Source organism: Dermatophagoides pteronyssinus, unplaced genomic scaffold (assembly GCF_027571235.1).
Source record: "Dermatophagoides pteronyssinus isolate colony J.1.1.1.1 unplaced genomic scaffold, Derpt_VIB-CSIC_2022.12 sq0001, whole genome shotgun sequence".
NCBI classification, from domain to species: Eukaryota; Metazoa; Arthropoda; class Arachnida; order Sarcoptiformes; family Pyroglyphidae; genus Dermatophagoides; species Dermatophagoides pteronyssinus.
This window is the reverse complement of record NW_027461525.1, coordinates 4663616-4687838: the sequence shown is the minus strand read 5'-3', so window position 1 is coordinate 4687838 and position 24223 is coordinate 4663616. Positions and strand designations below refer to the sequence as shown.

Sequence of the window (24223 nt, the reverse complement as noted above, 5' to 3'; positions counted from 1 at the left end):
TGAAATAAAATAACTAGACCAAAAGAGAAAACAGAACAGAATGAAAAAACAACAAATATTAAACAAGAAAACATGGCCGCTGGTGGTGCTTGTAGTGGTTTTGGTGGTGGTGGATGGGTTCGTTTTGTTTATTTGTCCGTGTATGTTGTCTATATGTGTATGTTAAATGTCAATGGTGGTAATTGAACTAGATAAATAAAATAAAAAAAAACACAAAATACAAAATCTCATCATTATCTAAATGATATCATTCGATGAATATGGCACAAAGAAGAACAAACGTTAAGATAGTTAGCGATAGAGAGAGAGAGAGAGAGAATAATCAGGCAAAAAAAACCCTAAGATTTTTATGCTATTTTCTATCCAGAAACAAAACAAAACAAGGGAGTTGTTTTTTTTTGTTGTTGTTGTTCTCTGTTTGTTTGTTTTTTCACTGTAATGATAATGGTTGAAAAAAGAAAAATTCAATATCAGAACCAAAACGAAAAAAAAACTAAAATAAAACGAAGAATATTCTATATTTTTTTTTTTTTTTGCTTTTTTTAAAAAAATACAATCATAACGTAATCATATCGTTCGAGATAAGATGGTGGTCATTATCGGTTGTGGTTGAGAATCGATTTTTTTTTATATATATCGAGAATTTTCCTGGTTTAAACTTTTAAAATTGTAGAATTTTTTTTTCTTCATCATTTTGAAGCTGTCAAATTTATCATATATTTTGTGTGATATTTACAAATAAGATAAAAGTGTAATAAGAAAGAGAGAGAAAGAGAGAAAGAGATGAAATTGATCAATCAAACACACAAACAGTAGAGGAAAAAGAAAGCTGAGAAAAAAAATGATCAAGCGAAATTATTACGAAAATAATAATAATAATTTTGCATTCAACAAATAAAATTGATATAGATATCGATAAAAGTGATATATAATGTACTATGTGTTAAAAATGAAGAGAGGCTGTTTATGCTCGATGGTTGTTGAAAATTTGATTTTTTTTCTGTTGTTGAAAAAAACTAGAAATTAGCATCATCCCATTCTAATTCTGAACGGTTTTTATTAGTTTTGTCCACTTCTTCTTCACTTGTTTCACAATCTTCATGATAACTGCTTGCATCATCCGAACTATCGCTATCATCATCATCATCGTTTAATTGTGAATTTTCATTTTCTTGTTCAATTTGCTATAATCAAGGGAAATGAAAGAAAGAATATATTAAATTCAAATTATGATAAATCATTTTTTTTTTGTTTCTACTGAACATATTAACTAAAAAATAAAATGATAGCAAAAAAAACAATCCAAAATACATACATCAAGAGGATTAACAGTAATATTCAATGAATTATCGTCCCATGCCATTTCTTGATCTTCGGTTGTTGAATCATTATTACGATGATGAGCCGATCGAATCCGTATGACGCCCAAAACAATCATAAAAACAAGAAATCCTACACAAACTACAATTATAATGGTGACTGCGTGACCTGAACATTATTTATTTTTTTAAAAAGGAAAGAAAAAGAAAATAAAATGAATAAATATGGATGGATATAATAGTTAAAATAGACTAAATAGATCAAGAATATATAATACATACTTGGTGTTGCTCGAACAAAACTATCATTAGGATCAACTGTGATGCTATTATCGAAAAAATGAGCTGTACTTTTGATAAGTGGTTCTTTTAATTCGACCTTATGTTCATTGATATGAGAATGTGCTGCAAATGTTTGTACACCAATACCACTTGCTGATGCTGATGCGGATGATGATGATGATGATGATGATCTAGATTCCATTGGTTCAATTTTTGGATGTATTACGGTCAATGTTTGTATATAATCATTACTACTAAAACGTCTATTTAATTCTGAACATGTCAGCTTAAATGCTCGATTCAGATAATATGCCGGTTTTCGATTAAAATATATTAGTTGTCGAATTATTTGGTTGTAATTATGAACAGAATCCGCGCCTTTTATAAATGAAAAAACAAATCATATAATTTTGATGAGTAAGCATATTAATAATAATGAAAAACAATAAGAAAAAAATTTACCATAGATAATTATTCCATCTTTTGTTTCTTTATATCGAATATTAAGATTTAACATCATTTGATTCGGTAGTCTAAAGTATTCATGATCCGGATTTAATGGTGGATAGACTTTAATACTACAACTATCTAATTTATGTTCACCAATAAGTTTTGCTATACTTGGTGGAACATTATTCATTTCATCATCATCATTATTATCTTCATTAATATCATTATCCGATTCATTATTTTCATTTTCATTTTCCTGATTGATATATATGGAAACAGATGAAAATAATTCAATTCCTTGCATAAATGATTCATATTCACGAGCCAAATTAGGTGTTCCATTAATCAGAATGGTTGGAGGATCAGCAGGCATTACCATAACGTAGGTGTCCACTTGTGGAACTTTTATCTTTTTACCATTAGAACATCTATGAACATCATTATACAATCATAGCCAAAAAAAAGTTATTTTTTTCTATCTTAGTGGAAATATTAACAAAAAAAAATCACATACGTCACCCAGGTGGAAATCTTTAAGCTACGTCTACCAGGTGTTGGATATTCTCTTGAATTAATATAAGAAATTTGTGAAACAACATCTTCAACATCGATCGATTCTTTTCCTGTAACCATAATTGAAGTAGAATCACCACTTGAAAGAATATCAATACCAGTATCGATTGAATCTGAACTTGGTTGTCGTAATCCTTCTTTACAATGATGAAGACATTTGAAAATGTCTGCATTTTCTGTTTGTCCTCTTAGTAATGTTAATCCGGCAAGAAATCCTCTAAAATGGAAATTCATTTTCGATTTTTTACCCTCCCAACATGCACCAACACTAAATGTTGTTTTGACATCTTTTACAGCATGAAGTGGCCAATCATCAACAATTTCTGGATTAGATGAACTATTATGAAATCTTATACCATCAACAAAAAGTGTTGCATCCGGAAAATCCATACTGACTGCAAAATGATGCCATTCATTGTCACAAGCTTGTGCCAATTTCCATCGATATTCAGCTGGTTTGAAAACAGTATGTTTTTCTTCATCAAATTCTCTACGAAGCAATAATATCAAACGACAATTGCGAACAAATAAAGAATAGTGGTGGCGATTTTTTTCTGCAAATTAAAAAAAACATAACCAAAAAAAATGAAACACTGATCTATAGATTATGGACCAATTGAAACACTTACTATGATCATCTGCATTACAAATAATGTGCTCTTTAATGTGTTTATTCGATTGATCTAATGGTGGTTCATGTTTCATCCAAAAAGAAATTGTAAATTTACTAGTCAAATTATGATCGAAAACATTTTCAGGAACAATAACAGCATTATTGGTACCATCAAATTCATAAATTTGATCACTTTCACGACCTTCGTCAGTAGGTAAATCACGCATCCATTCTGAACCGGTTGTTGGTGATGGAAGTAGATCGATACTTTCTACAGTAGCTCCTGTTTATAATAATAATAATAATTATAAAAAAAAATCAAGTAATTCGAATCGATTACAAAAATAATGACAGCAAATTTATAAAATAAGAATGATGATGATGATGATGATTATGAATAAAACTTACCACAAAGTTTTCTTTGTGATTCAACTGAATAAGTATCACGATCACAACCTTTACCAATATGATGTGTAGCCAATGACATACGAACAGTAACATTTTCAGTTTCGCATGGAAAATCACACAACTGTAATTCAGCATCCGGAACCAAAACTCTTGAACCAGATCCTGGTATATATTCCATACGTTCAGGTATACCTAAACCCAAAAAAAATGAAAAATTGATTAATTTTATTATAGAAATTAATAAAATGGTAAATTGTCCCCAGGTTTTTCTTTTTGTTATTTGTTTGACATATTTGATTGATGATATTTTTTTTTATTGTACACTTACCTTTCCAACCTAATGTGCATACTTTGTTAATTTTAATGTTAACAATGGCAGGTTTCGATCGTTTCATTCCACAATCATAAGCAACAATCTCAAGAATATGATTATGTGATTCTTTATAATACAATGCTCTTGTATTTTTGATATTTCCATTTGAATCAATTGTAAATGGTGTGTTTAGTTTGTCACCGCCAATAATTTCATATTTGCAAATTTCACTATATTTTAGACTACAATCATGATCGATTGCTTCTACTTGTATTATTGGATCAATAATACGTCCTTCATTTACTGTAACAACATAAGAATCTTGTCGAAAAACCGGTGCAAATTCGTTAACATCTTCAACTGTTACGTGTACAGTAGTGCTAGTGAGATTGGGATGAAGAAATATAAAATAATTCAATTTTATATTGTTAATGGGGGGAAAAATTTTATTTTAATCATAAAAATTAGCTTACTTGGCTGAATATTGTCCAGTACATGATACAGCTCGCATTGTAAAATGATAAGAACGTTTTTTCTCACAGTTAAGATCGCGTTTAGCGATAATGATAGCTTCACCATTAAGCTGATCGGTAATCTGTATTTCGAATGGTATATCATTATGATGTTTGTTTACAATTTCAATATTACATAATTCAGCTATAATAAGAAGTAAACGGAATTTTGAATGAAAATTTTTGTTATGATTAAAAAAATGTTTTTATTGATTGATAGATTAAATACTAACCATCGACAACTTTAATCCTTGGTGAAATGATTACTGTACGATCATTTTCTTTGACGATAGCATGAAAACCATCTTCAGGTTTGTTGAGATCAAATCTTGGAACTAAAATAATCAAACAAAAAGGAAAAAACAGAAATCAAATTACAATCAAATTTGAATACAGAAAAAATATTTCTGCGAAAATTGCATTTCTTTTTCCTTGAAAATAACTAAAATCCTTGGGTACAGGTTTGGTAAACATAAAAATTTGTTTGCTGATGACAAACATTGAATATTTTTTCAAGCAAAAAAAAAATGAAGAAAATCCAGAATAACAATTTAGTTTAGCTTTGTTGTGGATTTTTTTGCTTTTCTTTCTTTCCTTCGATCTATACACGTCGATTTTCTATTTATTCAATCAAATTGAAGAATTGACAACCAAGAGAAAAAAAACAGTAGCCCACCCAAAAGAACAATGAAAAAAGTTTATTTTTAAAATTTCAAACATTCAAAGATTCGTTCAAACAACGAAAACGAAAATTCCATAGACTTTATTAATCGAAAATTTTTGGTGTGTGAAAACAACGAAAGAAAAACGGAAATAACCCAGCGAAAAAAAATTCTGTTTTGTCACAGAATGACCTGAATGAAAAGAAAAAAAACAAACAAGTTTACATCATGATTGAATTGAATTTTGCAAATAAAGTGAATTTCTGTTGTTGTTGTTGTTGTTAGTTGAATCGATCGATAAACACGAATCATTCGACAACATAAAAAAATTTAAAATTCAAAAAAAAATTGCTTAAATTAGCGAACACACGATTGACATTCAACCCAATCGACTACATAATCGAAGATTTTTTTGAATAACAAAATCTTTTTCTTTTCTTTTTTTTGGCAAAACGAATTATATTCCGAACAATGATGATGATGATTCAGCAATATTTTTTTGTTTGGCACTTCATAATGTGATTATTTTCTATGGAGAAACCCCCCATTGAAAAAATATTCTATGAACAAAATCAAGATGATTTTTCATCATTATCATTCAAGGGGGGGAGAGAAACAAAATCGAGAATATTCTCTGAAATACAGGATACAGGATACCAAACACTCACAGACGTTATACATAAATGAATGAATGTATAATGAGATTGCCCACAAGGTAAAACAAAATTATGAATGTTTTGTTATCAACAACAACGAAATTTATGATTTTCATCTAACCAAGTGAACTTTTATTTTTTATTTTTATACCTAAATTAAATGAAATAAATCCAGTATCCCTATTCATCAACTATGCTCATTTATTTCATTTTATTTCGTTTGTTTTAGTTGAACGACCGACCGAATTGTTATAATTTATGTTTGGATTTTCAAACATTTTCTTTTTTCTCTTTGTTTTGGTTGAAATTTTAATGAGATTTAAATCCATGCAAAAAGCAAAAAAACAAAAACAAAAAAAATAATAAATTTCATTTAAAATTTGTCAAGTGATAGTTTCAAAAAAGTTTCAGCAAACTAAAACAAATTCTGGTCACAAATATCAACAAAGACAATGTTAATTGAATATTCAAATTGATAGCGACAGCAAAAGAAAAAAAGGGTGAAAATTTTACTTTTTTTTATTAATTTTAACACACAGGGATTTATTATTGCAACAACACTATTCTTCAGGCTTTTCTTATTGTATCATAAATTTAAATCAATTAACAAACAAACTTTTTTTTTTCTGTTGTTGTTGGAAATGTCATAAGATTGGTTTTAATTGAATGAAAAATATACATGCAGATACACGCAATATTTTCATAACATTACCAGTTACCAAGTGATCAAATCACATTAACCATGAATTGAATGTGCCAGACATACACACACATTGATTATTATTATTATTAAGACAGCAAACACCCGATTCTAAGAAATACAAATAAGAAATTTGTTATTTTGCAAATTGAAATTCGGTTGTGTGTGTGGTGAATCCCAATTTCATTCCATGATAATAACATAAACGTTTCGGTTGTTTTTTTCCCCTTCATCCGCTTCAAACAAACAAACATGCAATTCAATTCAATTGAATATATGCAATAAAATTTGGACAGTAATTCGTTCTCTCCTTGTTGGATAAATAGGAAAACATACACACACACACACAAAATTCTAATCATTCTGTATGGAATTTGGTCAATATTGTCAATACTGGCCAATGTTGTTAATATTATTGCTCATCATAAAATTAAATTGAATTGAATCCAATTCAATTCAATTCGATTATCGTAACTGGTAAATGTGTGTGTGTTTGTGAATAACCAGAATCAACAACAACAACAAAAGGGATTGATTATTGCAATCATTTTGGACAAAAAAAACATTGATTTTTTTCCCTCTTCGTTTGCAATCATATTTTTTGCAACAAAAAAAAACAACAACAATTTTATGGGATATAGATAGAGATGGAAGAAGAAAAAGTTTTCGTATATCATTATTATAGCACCAAAAAAATGCTGATATAATTTAATGATGATTTTCAGTTTTTGGGATAAAAGTTTTTGCACCAAAAAAAAATCCAAACTTCTGACATGGCAGCAGCAAATTTATGAATCCCAAACAAAAAGATTCGATAATCAACCAAAAAAATGTTTCTGTTTCAATGAAACCAGACCAGAACACAGAACAGAACAGAAAATGAGAAGAATATAATAATTTAATATTCATAACCCAACCAGATAAATTATTATTATTATTATGTTTTACTTAAAATAATTCACCTGTTCGTTTAATCTCTTTCTGTACATTGTGTTTGAGTATCATATGTATTGTTGTAACATTTCTGTTAAGAAAAATCCAAAAAAAAATCCTCTCCTTTATTATTCTTATGGTGATCATTCATCATAATTTTGTAGCAATCTGGTGTATTTGACATTTGGCTTTTTTCTTTTTTTTTTCTACACATTCTGATGATAAACAATACACACACATATGCTGAACTCTCTGTTCCTATATATGACTGGATTCAAATCGATTTGCAACAAAACAACAAACAAAACAAAACAAAAAAACTTTAATCTTGAAGATTATTTTCAATGTTACAATGTCAATATGTAGTGAGTCTTGCTGGAAAAATCAAACATAATCATAAGCTCATCAATGGCTGAAGAATATAAATTTATTTAAGCGAATTTTTTTTTTTCGTTTTGGCCCAAATGGCCAATGATGATGTTGCTATTTGAAAAAAAGTCTCTATTTTCTGTATATGCTTTTTTTTTGTTTGGATAAAAAGGCCAAATAGCATAAGTCTTTTCTGCTTATTCTGGTATATTGGTAAGTAACGAGAAGAAGAAGAAGAAAAAATCGATTAAAGCAGCAAATAGCAAAATAAATAGATGATGAAAAAAACAACAACATTACATTGAATTGTTACCATAGAAAACGATATGATCAAGATCTGAAAGTGTTGTATTTTTTTCAATGTTTGTTTTCTTTTTTGGTTGTATATTGCTATACTAACAAGATAGATACTATTGAACCAAAACAAAACAAAACAGAAAAAACATCCATAATATTTCAAAGTCAAAATTCTTGTTCAATGGAGAAATTGTTGTTGTTGAAGAAGAAGATAATATAAATCTTATTATCAAGTTAAGTAAGATGGATAAAAGCTTGATTCCATTCAAATTCCATGGAAAAAAAAACTTCTTTTAAATTCATTATAATCATAGATTTTTGATTAAATTTCTTATTTGCATCATAGCTAAGAAACCTATTGATAGATTTGATATTGATGTCCATCTTGTTGTTGTTGTTGTTGTTGTTGTTGTTTGTATGGATACAATACTATTACCAAAGTGGATAATGAATTAAATTTTTTCTTTGGGTAAGAAAGTATATTGATTAGTTTAGAAAAGACATTAGTATGTAATTTTGGTGGTCACCAAGGAAAACAACAACAACAACAACAGCAATCTGACAATGTCGAAAGAAATTCTTTTCAATTCTTTTGCACCAAGGTTTCATGAATAAACCAAAACAGAATTCGATTGATAAGTTCATCTCTCTCTCTCTCTCTCTGCGTGTGTAAATGCAAAAAGTATTTACAAAACAAAACAAAAAAAGATAATGTAAGAATTTATACATGTTTACAAACACACATATATGTATATAAATTAAACAACAACAACCAAAATTTAATCATCAATAAATGATGAATGAATGAATGAAAAAACAAAAACAAAACTACTGATAACACACACACACACACAGTGAAATGAAATTAAGTTCATGAGATTCTCGGTACAACAACAACAAAAAAAAAAGAAAGATATATTCTGTGAAATGCATCACCCGAGCGAGATAGAGATAGAGAGATAAAGAGAAGAGAAAATCGATGAATTTTTCGTCTATTTATTTATTCATATACAAAACATAATAATAATAATAATAATAATATTTGGTTTTGGTCGTTTAGTTTCATTCAATTTTCCTATTTGTAATTTAGTCATTCTATTTATTTATTCATTTCATTTTTGTTTGATTGAAATTCTCGACAACCAACCAAACAAACAAATTGGGAAAAAAAACCCCGAGTGATTTAGGTTTGTTTTTTTTGATTGGTGTTTCACAATGTCAATAAGGCACTGTTTTTTCACTGTTTGCGAAATGTAATTGTAGAAATCCCGATTCAATTGCCGTTTTTTTCTGTTTCTCTCTCACTCACTCAATCTTTTTCATTTACTAATTTACCTATGAAATGAAATGAAATAATATTAATGTATATCATTTATATTTTATTAAATTTTTTTAAAAAAATTTTTATATAATTTATTTAGTAAACATTTGAAATCAAGCAACAAACAACCAGCCAACAAAAAAATGATTGTTTTGTGTTCAGGTATAAGTTTTCATTTGCATTGTGTGCATATATATTGTGTGTAAACAGAAATATGGATAGAATTTGCCCACTGAAAAAAAAAATGCAATGCAGGAAAGTTGACATTGAAGGGTATATATAGATAGAGAGAAAGAAGCTAATGGAAAATTTTTTTTTTAACTTTTTAAACATTTACAAACGGTTACAATTCATAATATAATATATTGCGTAATAAAATTAGAAATTTAAATTTTCTTTTTAAGGTTTCGTTTCTTCTCTTAAAGCGTAGATGTTTGTTTGTTTGTTTTTTAAAGTTTTGAACGTTTCAATTTCATTTTTTCATTTTTTTGAAATCACCATTTCAGAAATGTTTTTAGAATTTGTCTTTTATTATTTTTGTTCATTCAATTGCACTGAATATTCTACTAACTATTGGAATTTATGGTTGAAATGTTTTACTTGAAAAGTTTTTCTTTATTTCCAGAATTTTATTCTCATCATCTTTGCACTCCCATGGCTTGTTTTTATTCTCCAAAAAACATTCATATTTTTTTTGAAAAAAATTTTCAAAGAAAAAAAAACCTAGGTTTGTGGCTTCTTTTTTTCCACTTCGTTACATATCTATTATGTTGTTTTTTTCCATAAAAAAAGAGAAAAAGTGAACCTATGGATAGCAAAAAAACATAAAATACAAATAAATCCAACCATCACCGGCAAACAAACAAACAAACAAACAAACAAACGACAACATGTTTTTAATGTACAGGAATTTGTCGTTTGTTTAACTTATTGCTTATTATTATTTGGTTGTCTGAATTTATTATTTAATATTTTATATTCAAAAAAAAAACAAACTATAGAGAAGAGAATATTCTTTATGACCAAACAACACGGTGTAATGATGATAGTGGTGGTGGTGGTGGTGGTTTCGGTACATTTTTCCTTTCTTTCTTCTGGGAAGCGCATGTGAAATCATTTTTCAATTCAATTCGTTCATTATTATTAATAATATTGTTCATCATCATCATCAACATTTCATTTCGTTGGAACATTTTACTGGAGAAAATGCCAATGACAACGGCTTTCGGCTATGTTTCTGACTATGAACATTATCAACATTATAATCATTATTATTATTATTACAATCATAATGGATTTTTCTTTTTTTCATTATATTTCACCATCATCATAATCAATTCAACATGGTTACCGAATAAATTTCGACAATGAAATGAGAAGCAAACAACCGTAACAGTAACAGTAGCAGTAACAGTAACGGCAACCGAATTTTTTATTGTCCTTGATGTTTAATCATAATAAAAAATTTTTTTTGTTGTCATTGTTGTTGTTGCTGCCACCTTATCATCATCATGTATAATAATAATAATAATAAAAACAAGATTAAATCTAAGATTATGAAAGATGTTCATTTTTTTGATTCCATTCCATTCATAAATATCGTTATTAGAATATTCTGGAAGAAAAATTATTGATGATGATCCGATTTAATTGATTCTTAGGATCAATAATCATCATATGAAAATGCATATACAGATTATTTTTCATTGTAAAAAGATTCCCTTCTTCTTTTTCTTTTTTCCCAATAACAATGATATTTGGCATTTCCAACAACAACAACAACAACAAAAGCTGATGCCAATAAGGATAACGATCGAATGGGAAAAACCCATCAAAAAAAGAAATTTATTATCATCATATTGAATAAAATTGATACAAAATGAACTCTGTAACTATAGTAGTAAGGTCAAATGATATAAAATTTTAATGATAATGATGGTAATAATAAAAATGTTGAACAACATTTTTGGCAATATGATCAAATTAATTGAATTAAATGAATGATGATAATGATGATGATGATGATAATAAAAAAAAGAGGACATCACTATTGTTGTCTGTTTGTTGATGATGATTATCAAGTGCAATTGTACCTCCCCTTCTTTCTATTTGTCCCTATCTAAATAATTATTATGCGTTTTTTTTCTGGTTGTTGTTGTTGTTGTAATATCAAATGATTCGTTGATGAAATGACAAATGCATGAATACACATTCGTTTGTGCAAAAAAAAATGAAGCAATTGAATATTATTAACGGAATTCGGGTATTTGAATTTTGTAAAAGACAAAAAAACAATAATAGAAACCCGAACCTAAACAGACTCTCTCCCTCTCTATCTCTTTGTCATTTTAGTTTTCCAGAAAAAAAACAAAATTGTTCCATCACTTGATGATGGCTGTTGACAGGACAGGGGACAGCATTAACATTTTTATTCCATCTTTTTTTGTTCTGTGTTTTTTTTCTGCACACAAATATAATTCACACAAGTAATCAACAACATCAACAACAACAATAAGTAAAATGGCAAACGAATTTTTCAAGATGTTGATGATAATAATGGTGATAACAACAACAACAACGACAACAACAAAAAAAAACTAAAAGACAAAAATCCAATACAAAAAAACAAAACAAAACAAAAAAAAGTATAATAGATAGAAATATGATAGGTGAATTGTATTTTTGTATGGAAAAGAAGAATCGAAGATGAGAAAGAAAAAAAATCATCATCATCATTATCATCATCATTCATTGAGAGAAAATAAATGACACGCAATCGAAAACAAAACAAAACAGAAAAAAGAAGAGTGAGGAATTTTTTGACAATAGGCCCTATGACTTTTTTTAATTTCATTTTTATTATTCTTTTTGATCAACATTCCGTGTGTGTGTGAGTCGATTGATGTTCGTAGAGTTTTTTTTCTGTTGTTTTTTTGTTGGATCGTCATTATATCATTATGTCATTGAGAATTGTTGTGTGAGTGCACAGTGCTATTTTTCGAGAATAGGTCATCATCTAATTATATAATGAGATGGAACAGTACCAGAAAAAAAACGGTACCAGAAACATACACACACACAAAACACCATGACAATAATAAGCAAAAAAAAAGTACCAGAAGAATTGATAAATGTATGTGGTAATCATTATTATTATTATGTGTGTGTGTTTTTGTAATATACAAACGGAACAATTCCAAAAAGGAAATTTCTCTTTTTTATTTTCACAATACATTTTTTGACAATACCAGAAATAACCAGAAATTGAACGATCACAATACGAGATCGAGAGAAGAAAAAAAAGTGAAATGTGAAAAAGCAAAAAGAAAGATGCCATATCCCAAATTTTAATTGGATCGTTTTAGTGTGTGTGTAGACATGGAATATTTGTATTTCTCCAATCGGTTTTTTTGTTGTTGGATATCTCAAAACAAATAAAAACAACAACAACAACAACAATTTATTCTCAATAGTAAAAGTCATCTCTTTTATCTCTTTATATATAGATAGATAAAAGATAGTTAGTAAATAGATTGATCAATCATAATGATGATGAAGAACCAGAATCAAACAAAAAAAATGTGTTGTTAAGGGGGGGGAGTAAGTAAAACAAAACAAAAAGTGATTGTCCAAATAATTCGATTCTTAGCATCGGAATTTCTCAAATACCGATCATTTTTTTTCCCTTACTTAAATTATCATTATTGATGAACATCATAGTTATGTAATGATGATTATTTGTATTTAGAGAGAGAGAGCGAGCAAACAAACGAGCGTGAAAGAGATTCTTCACACAAAATAAACATACTTTAGGAATTGAATTACAAAGTTGTTGTTGATGTCGTTGTTGTTTGATGATGGTGTTCATCTTTTTTTTCTTTGCTTCTGTTAATCATTGATATTCTCATTATCATTGGATTTTTGTTGTTGTTGTCATCGTCGTCGTCGTCATTGTCATTGTTAAAGATGACAATGTTTATTTCATTGGAATTAATTTCTATTTATCATTCGATTCTATTATAACCGTACATTGAACTGATGTACAAATAGTACATTTGGATAAGGATCAATGTAATATCTTCTTTTTTTTTGTTTAGAATGAGAAAAAGATGTTTCTTGCAAAGCAAATATTGCAAAAAATAAAGAAGTGTTCATTTTTACAAAATGAAAATGATTGCATTGAATTGTTGTAATCATTTTCATTTGTAAAAAATGAAAATTATTAATCAGAAGGGAAATCCAAAATGAAATCCAAAATTTCAATGAATTTCATGAACATTTTGTTGTTGTTGATAAGAGAAAAAAAAAGTTCAAAAACTATCCAGTTGTTGACATTTAAAATGTCTTATAAAATATATGATGGGCTATATATTTTACTTAAAGTCCAAAAAACCAATTCATAACATATGTTGTAAATTTATTTTCCTTGTGAAAAAAATAAAACGATATCGACAAAATTGCCCAAATCGATCCAAATTATTCAAGCACATTGAACACATTTTATTATTATTTTATCCATTAAACAAAACAAAAAGGAAATTATCGTTTTTGTTGCCAGTAGCAAGAAAAAAACAAAACAAAATCATTGATGCAAAATACACACACACGTCACATGCATACATTTTCCAGATTATCAAGTGTATTGTCTAGTTCGGATGGTGATGAAAATTGCTCGAATACAGACACCTTTATCCAGAAAAAAGGTACATTTTTTTGTCTGATGAAAAATGTTATTAATACCAGCCAATTAATTAATATTTTTTTTCCATTCATTCATTCATTTATCAATAACAATGATTTTGATCAGAAAAAAAGAAAATAATTACTTCATAAACACCGTAGGATTAATTATTTTGATTAAATTTTTTTCAATGGAATTAATACGGTTCTTTTTCCTTTTCTTTTCTGTTTCATCATGTGATCAGAACTTTCGTTGTATGAACAAAATTTAATTTAAAAAATGAATAAAGTTTTCAATTCTAAACAATGACGCAAAATGAATGTTTTTTTTTTTTTGAATTGGAAAAAAAAATTTCTGTGTTTGGACAACAATTTAGCCAACATGAATATAATGAATAAAGAAAAAAAAATTAACCAATCGATCGATCGATGGAAGAAAATGATTTACCATTATAAAAAAAATAATCAAAAGAAAAAATAGAAAGATTCGTGTGTGTTGTTTTGGGAATTTATATAGATTTTTATGGGCTCAAAAAAAAAATTGGAAGATAAGAAAGAATAAAAACAAGAAAATTTCTCCATTCTTTTCCTTTCCTTGTGAAAACATTTCCTGTTCTCTTGTATTAAGCAATGAATGAATGCTGTGAATGTGAAAAAACAAACAAACATAAACCTGAACTATATGTTGTTGTTGTTGAAAGAACAAACAAACAAACATTTCAGAGAATAGAACAAGGGGTTAACTATAGATCATGATGAAGATATAGGGGAAAAACTTCTAAGTTTACACATAGATTTTTAACTATAACCATTTTTTTGGATTGAATACAAATGGTAATTGGCCAACCAACCCTATGGTAATCATGAATGAATTAGATCAAAAACAAGACAAAACAAAACTTTTGCTACAAAACAACAACAATATGATAGCCTAATTGCAAAGGCAATTGGTTTTTTTTCTCATAGACAATTTTCCGGTTTAAATATAGTCTGATTGATGATTAACAAAAAAAAAAAAAAGTTAAAATTAAAAATCAATTGGTTTTGATGATGGTTAAACCACACCTCCACAGAAGAAAAACAAATGACAAAAAGCATATCAATAACATGATTATAGAAAACATATTCGAATCGAATGTTTTTTTAAAAAAAAGATGGTCACACATTTGAGTAAAGTCTTGCTTTTAACATCCATTTTTATTCATTTGACACTTACCACACACACACACACATACAGACACACACACATCACACCACTCAAAACAAACATAAATTCAGTGTACCAAAGAAGAAAAAACTTTCTTTCTTTCTTTTTTGGTAATTATTCATTAATAAAGAAAAAAACTAAAATAATAATAATGGCTAATATTAGTAGGTAGAATCTATTTGAAAAGTTTCCAAATTTTCTTCATGTTTTTTTTCCAACACATTTCCTTATTTATATTCAATTAAGTTGAGAATTTTCTTTTCTTTTCTTTTTTTTGAATGTTGTCAACAGAGAAGAATGATGTAAGAATGAACTTATTGAACAATAATTTTTCAAAGAATTATTGAATTGGAACAAAACAACAACAAAAAAAAATGAAAGAATCCAGTGAAACAAATTGTGTTAAATTGAAAACTTTCTTCTTTTTTTGGTTGACAAGAAAACGAAAAAAAAACAATAAAGAAAATGCTCAGGTACACTATTCGTTTGTTTTTGTTCGTTTGTTTCAAATTCATTCGGTGCCATATGAATGATGAAAACAAAAACGATAAAAGTAAAAAAATAGTTTCAAATAATGAAAAAAGTGAAATTTGATCAAATCAATGTTTTCTAAGTTTGAAATTTATTTTTTGATAAATGAAAAAAAAACGTAAAATTTATTCACTTTCCGAATAATAGAATTCATTTGGAGAAAAAACCAGGATCCAATGACGACAGCCAAAAAAAAAGAAGAAAATTTTTAATTTCAAAAAAACTTTTCCTTCAAAATTGTTTTCGTCATTGATGATGACGGATGAATAGTTAATGTAAATTCTGTGTTCATATGAAACGAAACGAAACGAAACGAAAAAAACAAATAAAATCTACCAATGAAACCAACGTAAATCGATTCTATTTAGACCTGCAGGCTTTGCTGTCGTTGTTGTTATATTTGTCGTGGAAAAATTATTATTCATGGGAATTGGAAAATTAAAACAAAACTTATTGGAAGGAAATGGAAAATTAAACAAATCTTGTTGATGAAATTCGGGCTGTGGACAGGATGGAATTGAAATTGAATAAATAATGAAGATATAACAGGATGCCGCGGAATATGGATTAAAACAATACCAAAACATTTATCGTGAAGAAATTAAAAAATTGACGGGAATTGGAAATCAAAACAAATCATCAGCAAACTTATTGGAAGGAAATCGAATATCGAAAATAAACAAATCTTGTTGATGAACTATTGGACTATGGACAAATATGGAGTTGGACTTGATAACAAAATAATTTAGAAGATCAAAAAAACAGGATGCTGAATAATATCGAAACGAAAACATTGATGGCGGAAATCGGCAGTCTAAGCATTGGATGGATGTTTTGATCGGATGGAACTGGAAATATTTGATGGAAAAACATATATAAACTCCATCAAACTTGGCAAACGTTGGTTGAATTATAGTTGGGTTACATGGTGGTATTTTTGGTAAATATCGGTTATCGACTTAATCGGCGGAATTCAACTCAATGGTGGTTAATTATCGTATTTTAATTGGTGGTTAATATTTGTATTTAATATTGATGTTTAATTGTGAAAAATAAAGTTAAATTTTATAAAGTGAATATTAAATTGATGTGTAAAACATTTTATTTCGACAAGCCAGCAAGATCAAATTGTGCTTCTAATATAATTGGTGAAAAATTGTGAAAACATTGGTGAAACAATAAACAAAATAAGTGAAATTGTACTTCTGCGAATATTGGTAAAAAAATAGTGAAAAACATTGGTCAATCAACAAACAAAATTGGTGAAATTGTAATTCTGTGAACATTGGTGAAGAAAAAAAAAATTTGTGACAACATTAGTGAATCGATAAACAAATTTGGTGAAATTATATTTCCGTGATAATTGGTGAAAATCATTAAGAATATTGTGGGTCGTAAACATAATATATTAAATAATCATAATAAAACAACTTTAAAAACAAAAACCAGTGGTTATAAAATAAATTATAATTAAAATGGCAGATAATAAAGAATTGAAAAAAAATGGAACTAACGTCGCAACTGTCGAAAATGGAATCTCTAAAAGGAAAAATCTATCGAAAAATGGACGATATAATTAAAGAATTACAAAAACAAAAGTTTTCAAAAATACCGGTAATTGTAGCAACTCACCGCCTAATAGAGTATGCTAACGAGCATGAATCATTAAAGAAGAAAATATCGGAAACTTGTGCAGAATTAAAACAATCGTATGAGGAAGAAAACTATGAATGGAAAACGAAGGAAACATTTGAAAATTATTCGAAAATATTAAAAATGGTGGGAAATATCGAAAAACAAATTGAAGAAAAAAATATTGAGCCAAAATCACAAAACACACCAAGCCAAACTTGTTCAAAATACATAAAAAATGAATTCAATGAAACAACAACGTCAATAGATCAAGGAACAACAACAAAATTCGATTCTGGACAAATAAAATTATTGTTACCGTTCGATGGAGAGTTTTTGAATTTTCATGAATTTTTCGAACCTTTTTTACAAATCGTGGATAATGCAGATATATCAAACGCATTAAAACTTCAAATTTTGAGACAAAAGATGGATGACGAAACTCGAACATGGTTGTTAGGTTTATCGGAAAGTGGTGACTACGAAACGGCAAAAAATCATTTGAAAGAATATTTTTATAATGAATATGAAATCCAAACAAGAGTTCTTTCTAAATTTTTAAAGGAAACACCAAATCAAAAAAAATTTGATATTATTTCAACAAGAAACTTATTGGTCAAAGCAAGAAATGCTTACAAAATGTTGGTAAAAGCATCATCTAGCGAATATGTAATTGAAACATTAAAATTATACGTAATAAATAAATTGGCTTCTTCGGCTTTGCGATCGTTGGGATATGTGGACGGATTAACAATGGAAGAATTGTTTCAGTTTTTGGAAAAAGATTTAAAACTGGCGCAAAAACGAGTGCAAATGTATTACGATCCACCTGAAGTAACAACTGAAAAACGAAATGAATATGCTTCAAATGAAAGAAACATAAATATTGGAGAAAATTATAATTATAATTATGATCAAAGAAAATGGATGTTCTGTCATTTTTGTAACAACAAAACACATGATACAAAAGAATGTAAATCTCAATTATCATTGGAAGAAAAACGTAATATTATCATCGATAAACGTTTATGCTGGAATTGTTTTGGTAAAGGACATCCAAGTAGATTTTGCAAGATGGAGCAAACATGTGAATTATGCGATGGAAAACATAACACTATGTTCTGTTTACAACAGAATCAACAATTTAATGAATTGAAAAACAATCGTATTGAACAACAACAGGGAAATGGCTCTGTACGACAGAAAAATATGATAAAACCAGCAGCATACTATGGACAACACAATATTTATCCTAAAGAATACAGAGGAGCAAAGCAAACAAATAATGGACAAGAGCAAACATCAGTTAAAGAGCTGCAAAATCATATGTTAAATACACCAACCGGGAAAAGGAAAAATGAAAATGATACGAATATAAATTTGGAACAATCATGGAATGATATAATGGACAAAGAAGCCATGACGGCAATTTTGGAAAATGAAGAATTGACGGATATTGGAGGTCGAAAATTTTCTGAATATTGAATACTATTGAAAAACAGAAGATATAAAATAAATTAAAACAAAACAAAACGAAACGAATGGCGGGAATTTATTTAAGCGGGAGGATGTCATGGAAGATTAAAATTGGTTGGAATTGGAATCGATCATAAAAAATGGGAAATTATGGACAACAAACAGAAAAATTTAATTATTGGAAGAATATTAGACAAGTGGTAACCGGAAAATATTGAAATTGGAAATTCCTGGCACAAATTATCGATATCGTATTGTTAGTAATGGATTTGTTTGGTTTAACGGTTGGAACGATCATTTATTTTGGACATATCGGAAAACATAAGATTGGTAAATCAGGTGGTAAAGGTCGTGGTAAAAGTTAATTGCATAACTTGGAACATTAATAAATGAACATAACGTGCCAAACAAAACGAAACGAAACCAGCAACGAAAACCAATTTGCGGAAATCAATTTTAGCGGGGAGATGTCGTGGAAAAATTATTATTCATGGGAATTGGAAAATTAAAACAAAACTTATTGGAAGGAAATGGAAAATTAAACAAATCTTGTTGATGAAATTCGGGCTGTGGACAGGATGGAATTGAAATTGAATAAATAATGAAGATATAACAGGATGCCGCGGAATATGGATTAAAACAATACCAAAACATTTATCGTGAAGAAATTAAAAAATTGACGGGAATTGGAAATCAAAACAAATCATCAGCAAACTTATTGGAAGGAAATCGAATATCGAAAATAAACAAATCTTGTTGATGAACTATTGGACTATGGACAAATATGGAGTTGGACTTGATAACAAAATAATTTAGAAGATCAAAAAAACAGGATGCTGAATAATATCGAAACGAAAACATTGATGGCGGAAATCGGCAGTCTAAGCATTGGATGGATGTTTTGATCGGATGGAACTGGAAATATTTGATGGAAAAACATATATAAACTCCATCAAACTTGGCAAACGTTGGTTGAATTATAGTTGGGTTACATGGTGGTATTTTTGGTAAATATCGGTTATCGACTTAATCGGCGGAATTCAACTCAATGGTGGTTAATTATCGTATTTTAATTGGTGGTTAATATTTGTATTTAATATTGATGTTTAATTGTGAAAAATAAAGTTAAATTTTATAAAGTGAATATTAAATTGATGTGTAAAACATTTTATTTCGACATATTTTTATTGGAAAAAAATATCTTTGCTATCGTCATCATTATCATTATTAAATTGGAAAAAAATAACGTTTATTATTATCATTTATATGGATATAATAATATTAATAAATTCAATTAATTCAATAAGTTTCTATATTGGCAAAAAGAAAACAAAAAAAAAACCCGGGCAAGTGAGAATTGAAAATGATAATCAATATTGCTTTGCTTTTGTTTTTGTTTTTATTTTAGTTTTCGTTTTTTCAAATGCATCATATGGGCAATATGAAATAATAATAACAATAAAAAAAATTGACGGAAAGATAAAGGAAAAAAATGATTGTTCAATTCATTTATCAAGCAGATATCCGAGAATGGGATTCATTATTATTATTGGTTATTCGAATTGGCATTTTCCTATCGAAAAAATTACCAAAGAAAAACAATGATGAATCGATAAAGTTTCATTATCCACACACACACACACAAACACCTTGATTATGGAGATGAAAAGCAAAAGATTTTGTTAAAAAAGATTCTCAGTAAATCATTAACGATATTCAATTTACATTAACAAAATATTTTCAATGTTTTGAATGTCTATTTTTAATCAATGAGAGAGAAAAGAGTGAAAGAATGAAAAGAAACCAGAATCCATATCATAGCCAGAATTATTATTATCAGAACTGTAATGGATGAATGAATAAATAAACGAATGAATGACTGAATGAATGAATGTGAGAGATTTATTCATTTTGTTCAATGATGATGACAATAACGAACAAACAAAACAAACAAACCAAGAATATGTTTGTTCACAAATGCATAGAATGCATAAAAATGATACGACTTTGTTTTGTATTTGGTAAATTTATATTGAGCTATTTTTTTTTGCACTTTTCAAAAATAAATGGATTGCAATAATAAAAATGGTAGGATATATGTGTTTTGTTTAACAAAAATATCATTCATTCACTTGACAAATCTTTTTTTTTGGCTTAAAACAAAACGAAACGAAAATATCTTCAGCAGCCATAATAATGATAATAATAAACCCGACAGCAAGACAAATTTTCTGTTTGCTTGTTTGTTGAGAATGACAATTTTTTTCTTCATTTTAATAATACTGTCATTCAAAACACACACTGACTTTGATAAAGTTTTACCGATTCTAAAAGTGTCCAAAAATAAAATTTTTTCCTCTCATTTTTATTTTGCTATGATGATGACATTTATGGTTTTTTCTCTCTTCTTCTCTAATTTCTCATTTGTATAATGAAGATGACGTTAACAACAGAATGATTATGGTTGAATCAAGAACCATATGAAAATCGAGAATCAAGAATCAAAAATCGAAAGAATAAACAGAATTTCAACAATCTCTATATTGAAATTTCTTACAAATTGTTTTTCAGGCAAACAAACAAATAACAATAACAAAAACAATGTTTATCCATACATCGATCGATCTGAATTTGATTATTATTATCATCATCATTATTGTTAAAAATGATTATTTATCGATAAATTTGATTATCAATTGAATTTGGTTGGTTGGTTGGTTGATATGGAAAGAAAGTAGGAAAGAAGAAAAAGTTTTTGTTTTCCAGTGTGTGTGGGTTGCATTTCAAAATCGATTCAAAATGATGATCAATTCATTTTTGTTTTTTGGTTTTTTTGTGGTCTCTATGGATATTGTTTTTGGAAAAAAAAATTTTCCCTGTTGTTGTTGTTGTTGTTCAAATGATAATAATGCAGAAAATTGAAGAGAGAAAAACCCGAAACGGTTACCATCGAAACACACACACAATGAATGAATGAATGAAATATGAGTGAAAAATGTGTTAAACGAATAGAGGAAAAAACCGCAGCTCAATATGATGATGATGATATTAATTTCAAGTTAACAACAACAACAAGAAGAATATTTAATATTGAAAACACACACAAAAAAAAATATTTGTAAATATAATCCAAACAAGCTCATCATATTTTGTGGAAAAAAAAGGGAATGGCAGATGTCCATATATGGCCGGCCATCCAACCAAGTTATGAATGGATTAATTAATTAATTGGGGAAAACAAACAAAATTTCCATTAACGGTAAATTTTCCATTTCTTTTCTTTTTTCAAAAATGGTTATTATGGATGGTTATTTGATGGAAAAAAATGACTTACCCTTGCTAAACGCTAATGAAGATTCGACAAATATTAACAATGAAATAATAGCAAGGCATTTAATTATCATTAGCCAATATCTATAGCCACCATGATGATGGTGATGGTGGCTATAATTATGATGATAATGATGAGATAATTTCATTTTGGATCGATTATTATTATTATTATCGTTTTGATTTGACATTTACGAATACATTATATTTATTGAATAAGAAAAAGAAAAAACCTTGATGATAAAACAGTTAACGAATGATGATGATAATTGATAATCACAGAATTCGTAAAAATCATTCAATTCGGTTGATATTCGAATGATATTAGCGACGAAACCAGCGTCAACAAATCAATTAATCAATCAGTCAAAGAGTTAGTGACAATTATGATTATTCAAATTTGTGGATTATCAGTCAGTCAGTCATCAAATGGATGATTTGAAGATTGAAAAATTAAAAACACCAACCAACACAAATAAACAAACAAACAAACAAACACAGCAAAGAACAAAGAAGAATAATAAAAAAAATTCTGGGCAGAACTAAATAAAAATGAGAGTGATCCAAAAAACCCGAAACAGCCAAAAAAAAACGAAACAGTCAAAGAATAAACCCGATGAATATACGCTTTTTTTTGGTTGTTGTTGATGATGATCTTTGCCAAAAAGAAGATTCCAATTTTCATTTATCTATATTCACGAATACAAAAATATATTTTTTTCACAATGAGTCAAATTCTCTATTGCTATAGACGATATCATATCTTTGATATTTACCACTTACACAAACACATCATCGAACAACAACATGTATACTGTCCATTCTGAATTTTCGGGGTCCTAGGACCAAACCAAAACTAGAAGCATTGCAAAAAAAAACGAAAATCGTGGATCGTCGATGGTCGATGGATCGTTTTATGATGATGTTCGTTTGTTTGTTTCTTTTCGATATTAAGCTATATGCATGTTATAACATGCATGTTTTTTTTCTGTTGTTGTTGTTGTGTTTTCTTCTTCTTCTTCTCTTTTTCCATCTCTCAATGTATGTTGTTGTTGGTCGTTGAATCCATGAAAAAAAACCCGAAATTTTTTTTTCGGTATCCGCAAGCGCGTAACTACTATGCCGAAAAAACAGAGAACGAACTAAGTGGGAAAAAAAGAAGACGTAAAAATGCTATAGAGAGAGAGAGGAAAACGAGAAACCCGAAAGATTGGAATTTTGTTCTTCTGTGCTTGAAGAATCAAAAGAAAAAACTATGGAAAAAAAATTATCATCATCTTGTTACCACTCTTTTTCTTCTTTTTTCTTTATTTCACTCCTCCCATATATTCCATCCTATTGGTTTTTGTATGTATGTATGTGTTGTATGTTGATTATTACATGATCATATATACATCCATCGAACTTCAAAACCATTCAATGTTGATGATGATGATGATGATGGTTATATTCATTGATGATTTGTATATGAGATTTGTGTATACAAAAATTTTTGTTTCCCGTAAGTTTATACCGAAGGGGAGAGAGAGAGAGAAAAAAAAAGAGAGCAAGCTCTTTGAAAGTTGTTAGTGGCGAGGCTTGTTTGAATTTGAATTTTTTGATATTTATTTATTTTACTCGCCCTTGCTGTCATGCATAAATGTGTTTTTATGTTGTTGTTGTTTCGTATGTGGGTGCCAATCAATTTGAATTTGGAACACACCGTTGTTTTTCATCGTCGTCGTTTTTTTTGTATATTTTATCAATCAAAAAACTATAGGATTGAGGTTGTTGAATAGAAAAGCGCCAGCGCAAAATGTTTTTTTTTTTTTTTGCTGAAATCCTTTTGGTTTCAATAGTTTTCCCGTTTTTTTACCTTATTTGAAAAAAAATATTCACGGAACGATACTACTGATGACCTCTGATGTTTTTTAAATGAAATTCAAAATTTTTTGAAATTTTTTTTTATATGAAAAAAAA

At 28.2% G+C, this 24223-nt stretch overlaps 1 protein-coding gene across 1 annotated transcript; it reads right to left on the bottom strand.

Annotated features, from left to right (window-relative positions):
• Nucleotides 1-1010: 1010 nt before the first annotated feature.
• Cals (calsyntenin 1) lies at nucleotides 1011-23300 on the bottom strand. The gene is made up of 11 exons (XM_027342861.2): nucleotides 22269-23300; nucleotides 4704-4805; nucleotides 4432-4615; nucleotides 3974-4338; nucleotides 3646-3837; nucleotides 3254-3520; nucleotides 2566-3178; nucleotides 2064-2479; nucleotides 1602-1979; nucleotides 1316-1488; nucleotides 1011-1184 (listed from the first exon to the last, which is right to left on the bottom strand). The coding sequence occupies exons 1-11, from the start codon at nucleotides 22453-22455 to the stop codon at nucleotides 1017-1019; spliced, it is 3045 nt and encodes a 1014-aa protein (XP_027198662.2). The 5' UTR covers nucleotides 22456-23300; the 3' UTR covers nucleotides 1011-1016.
• Between the last annotated feature and the right edge of the window lie 923 nt (nucleotides 23301-24223).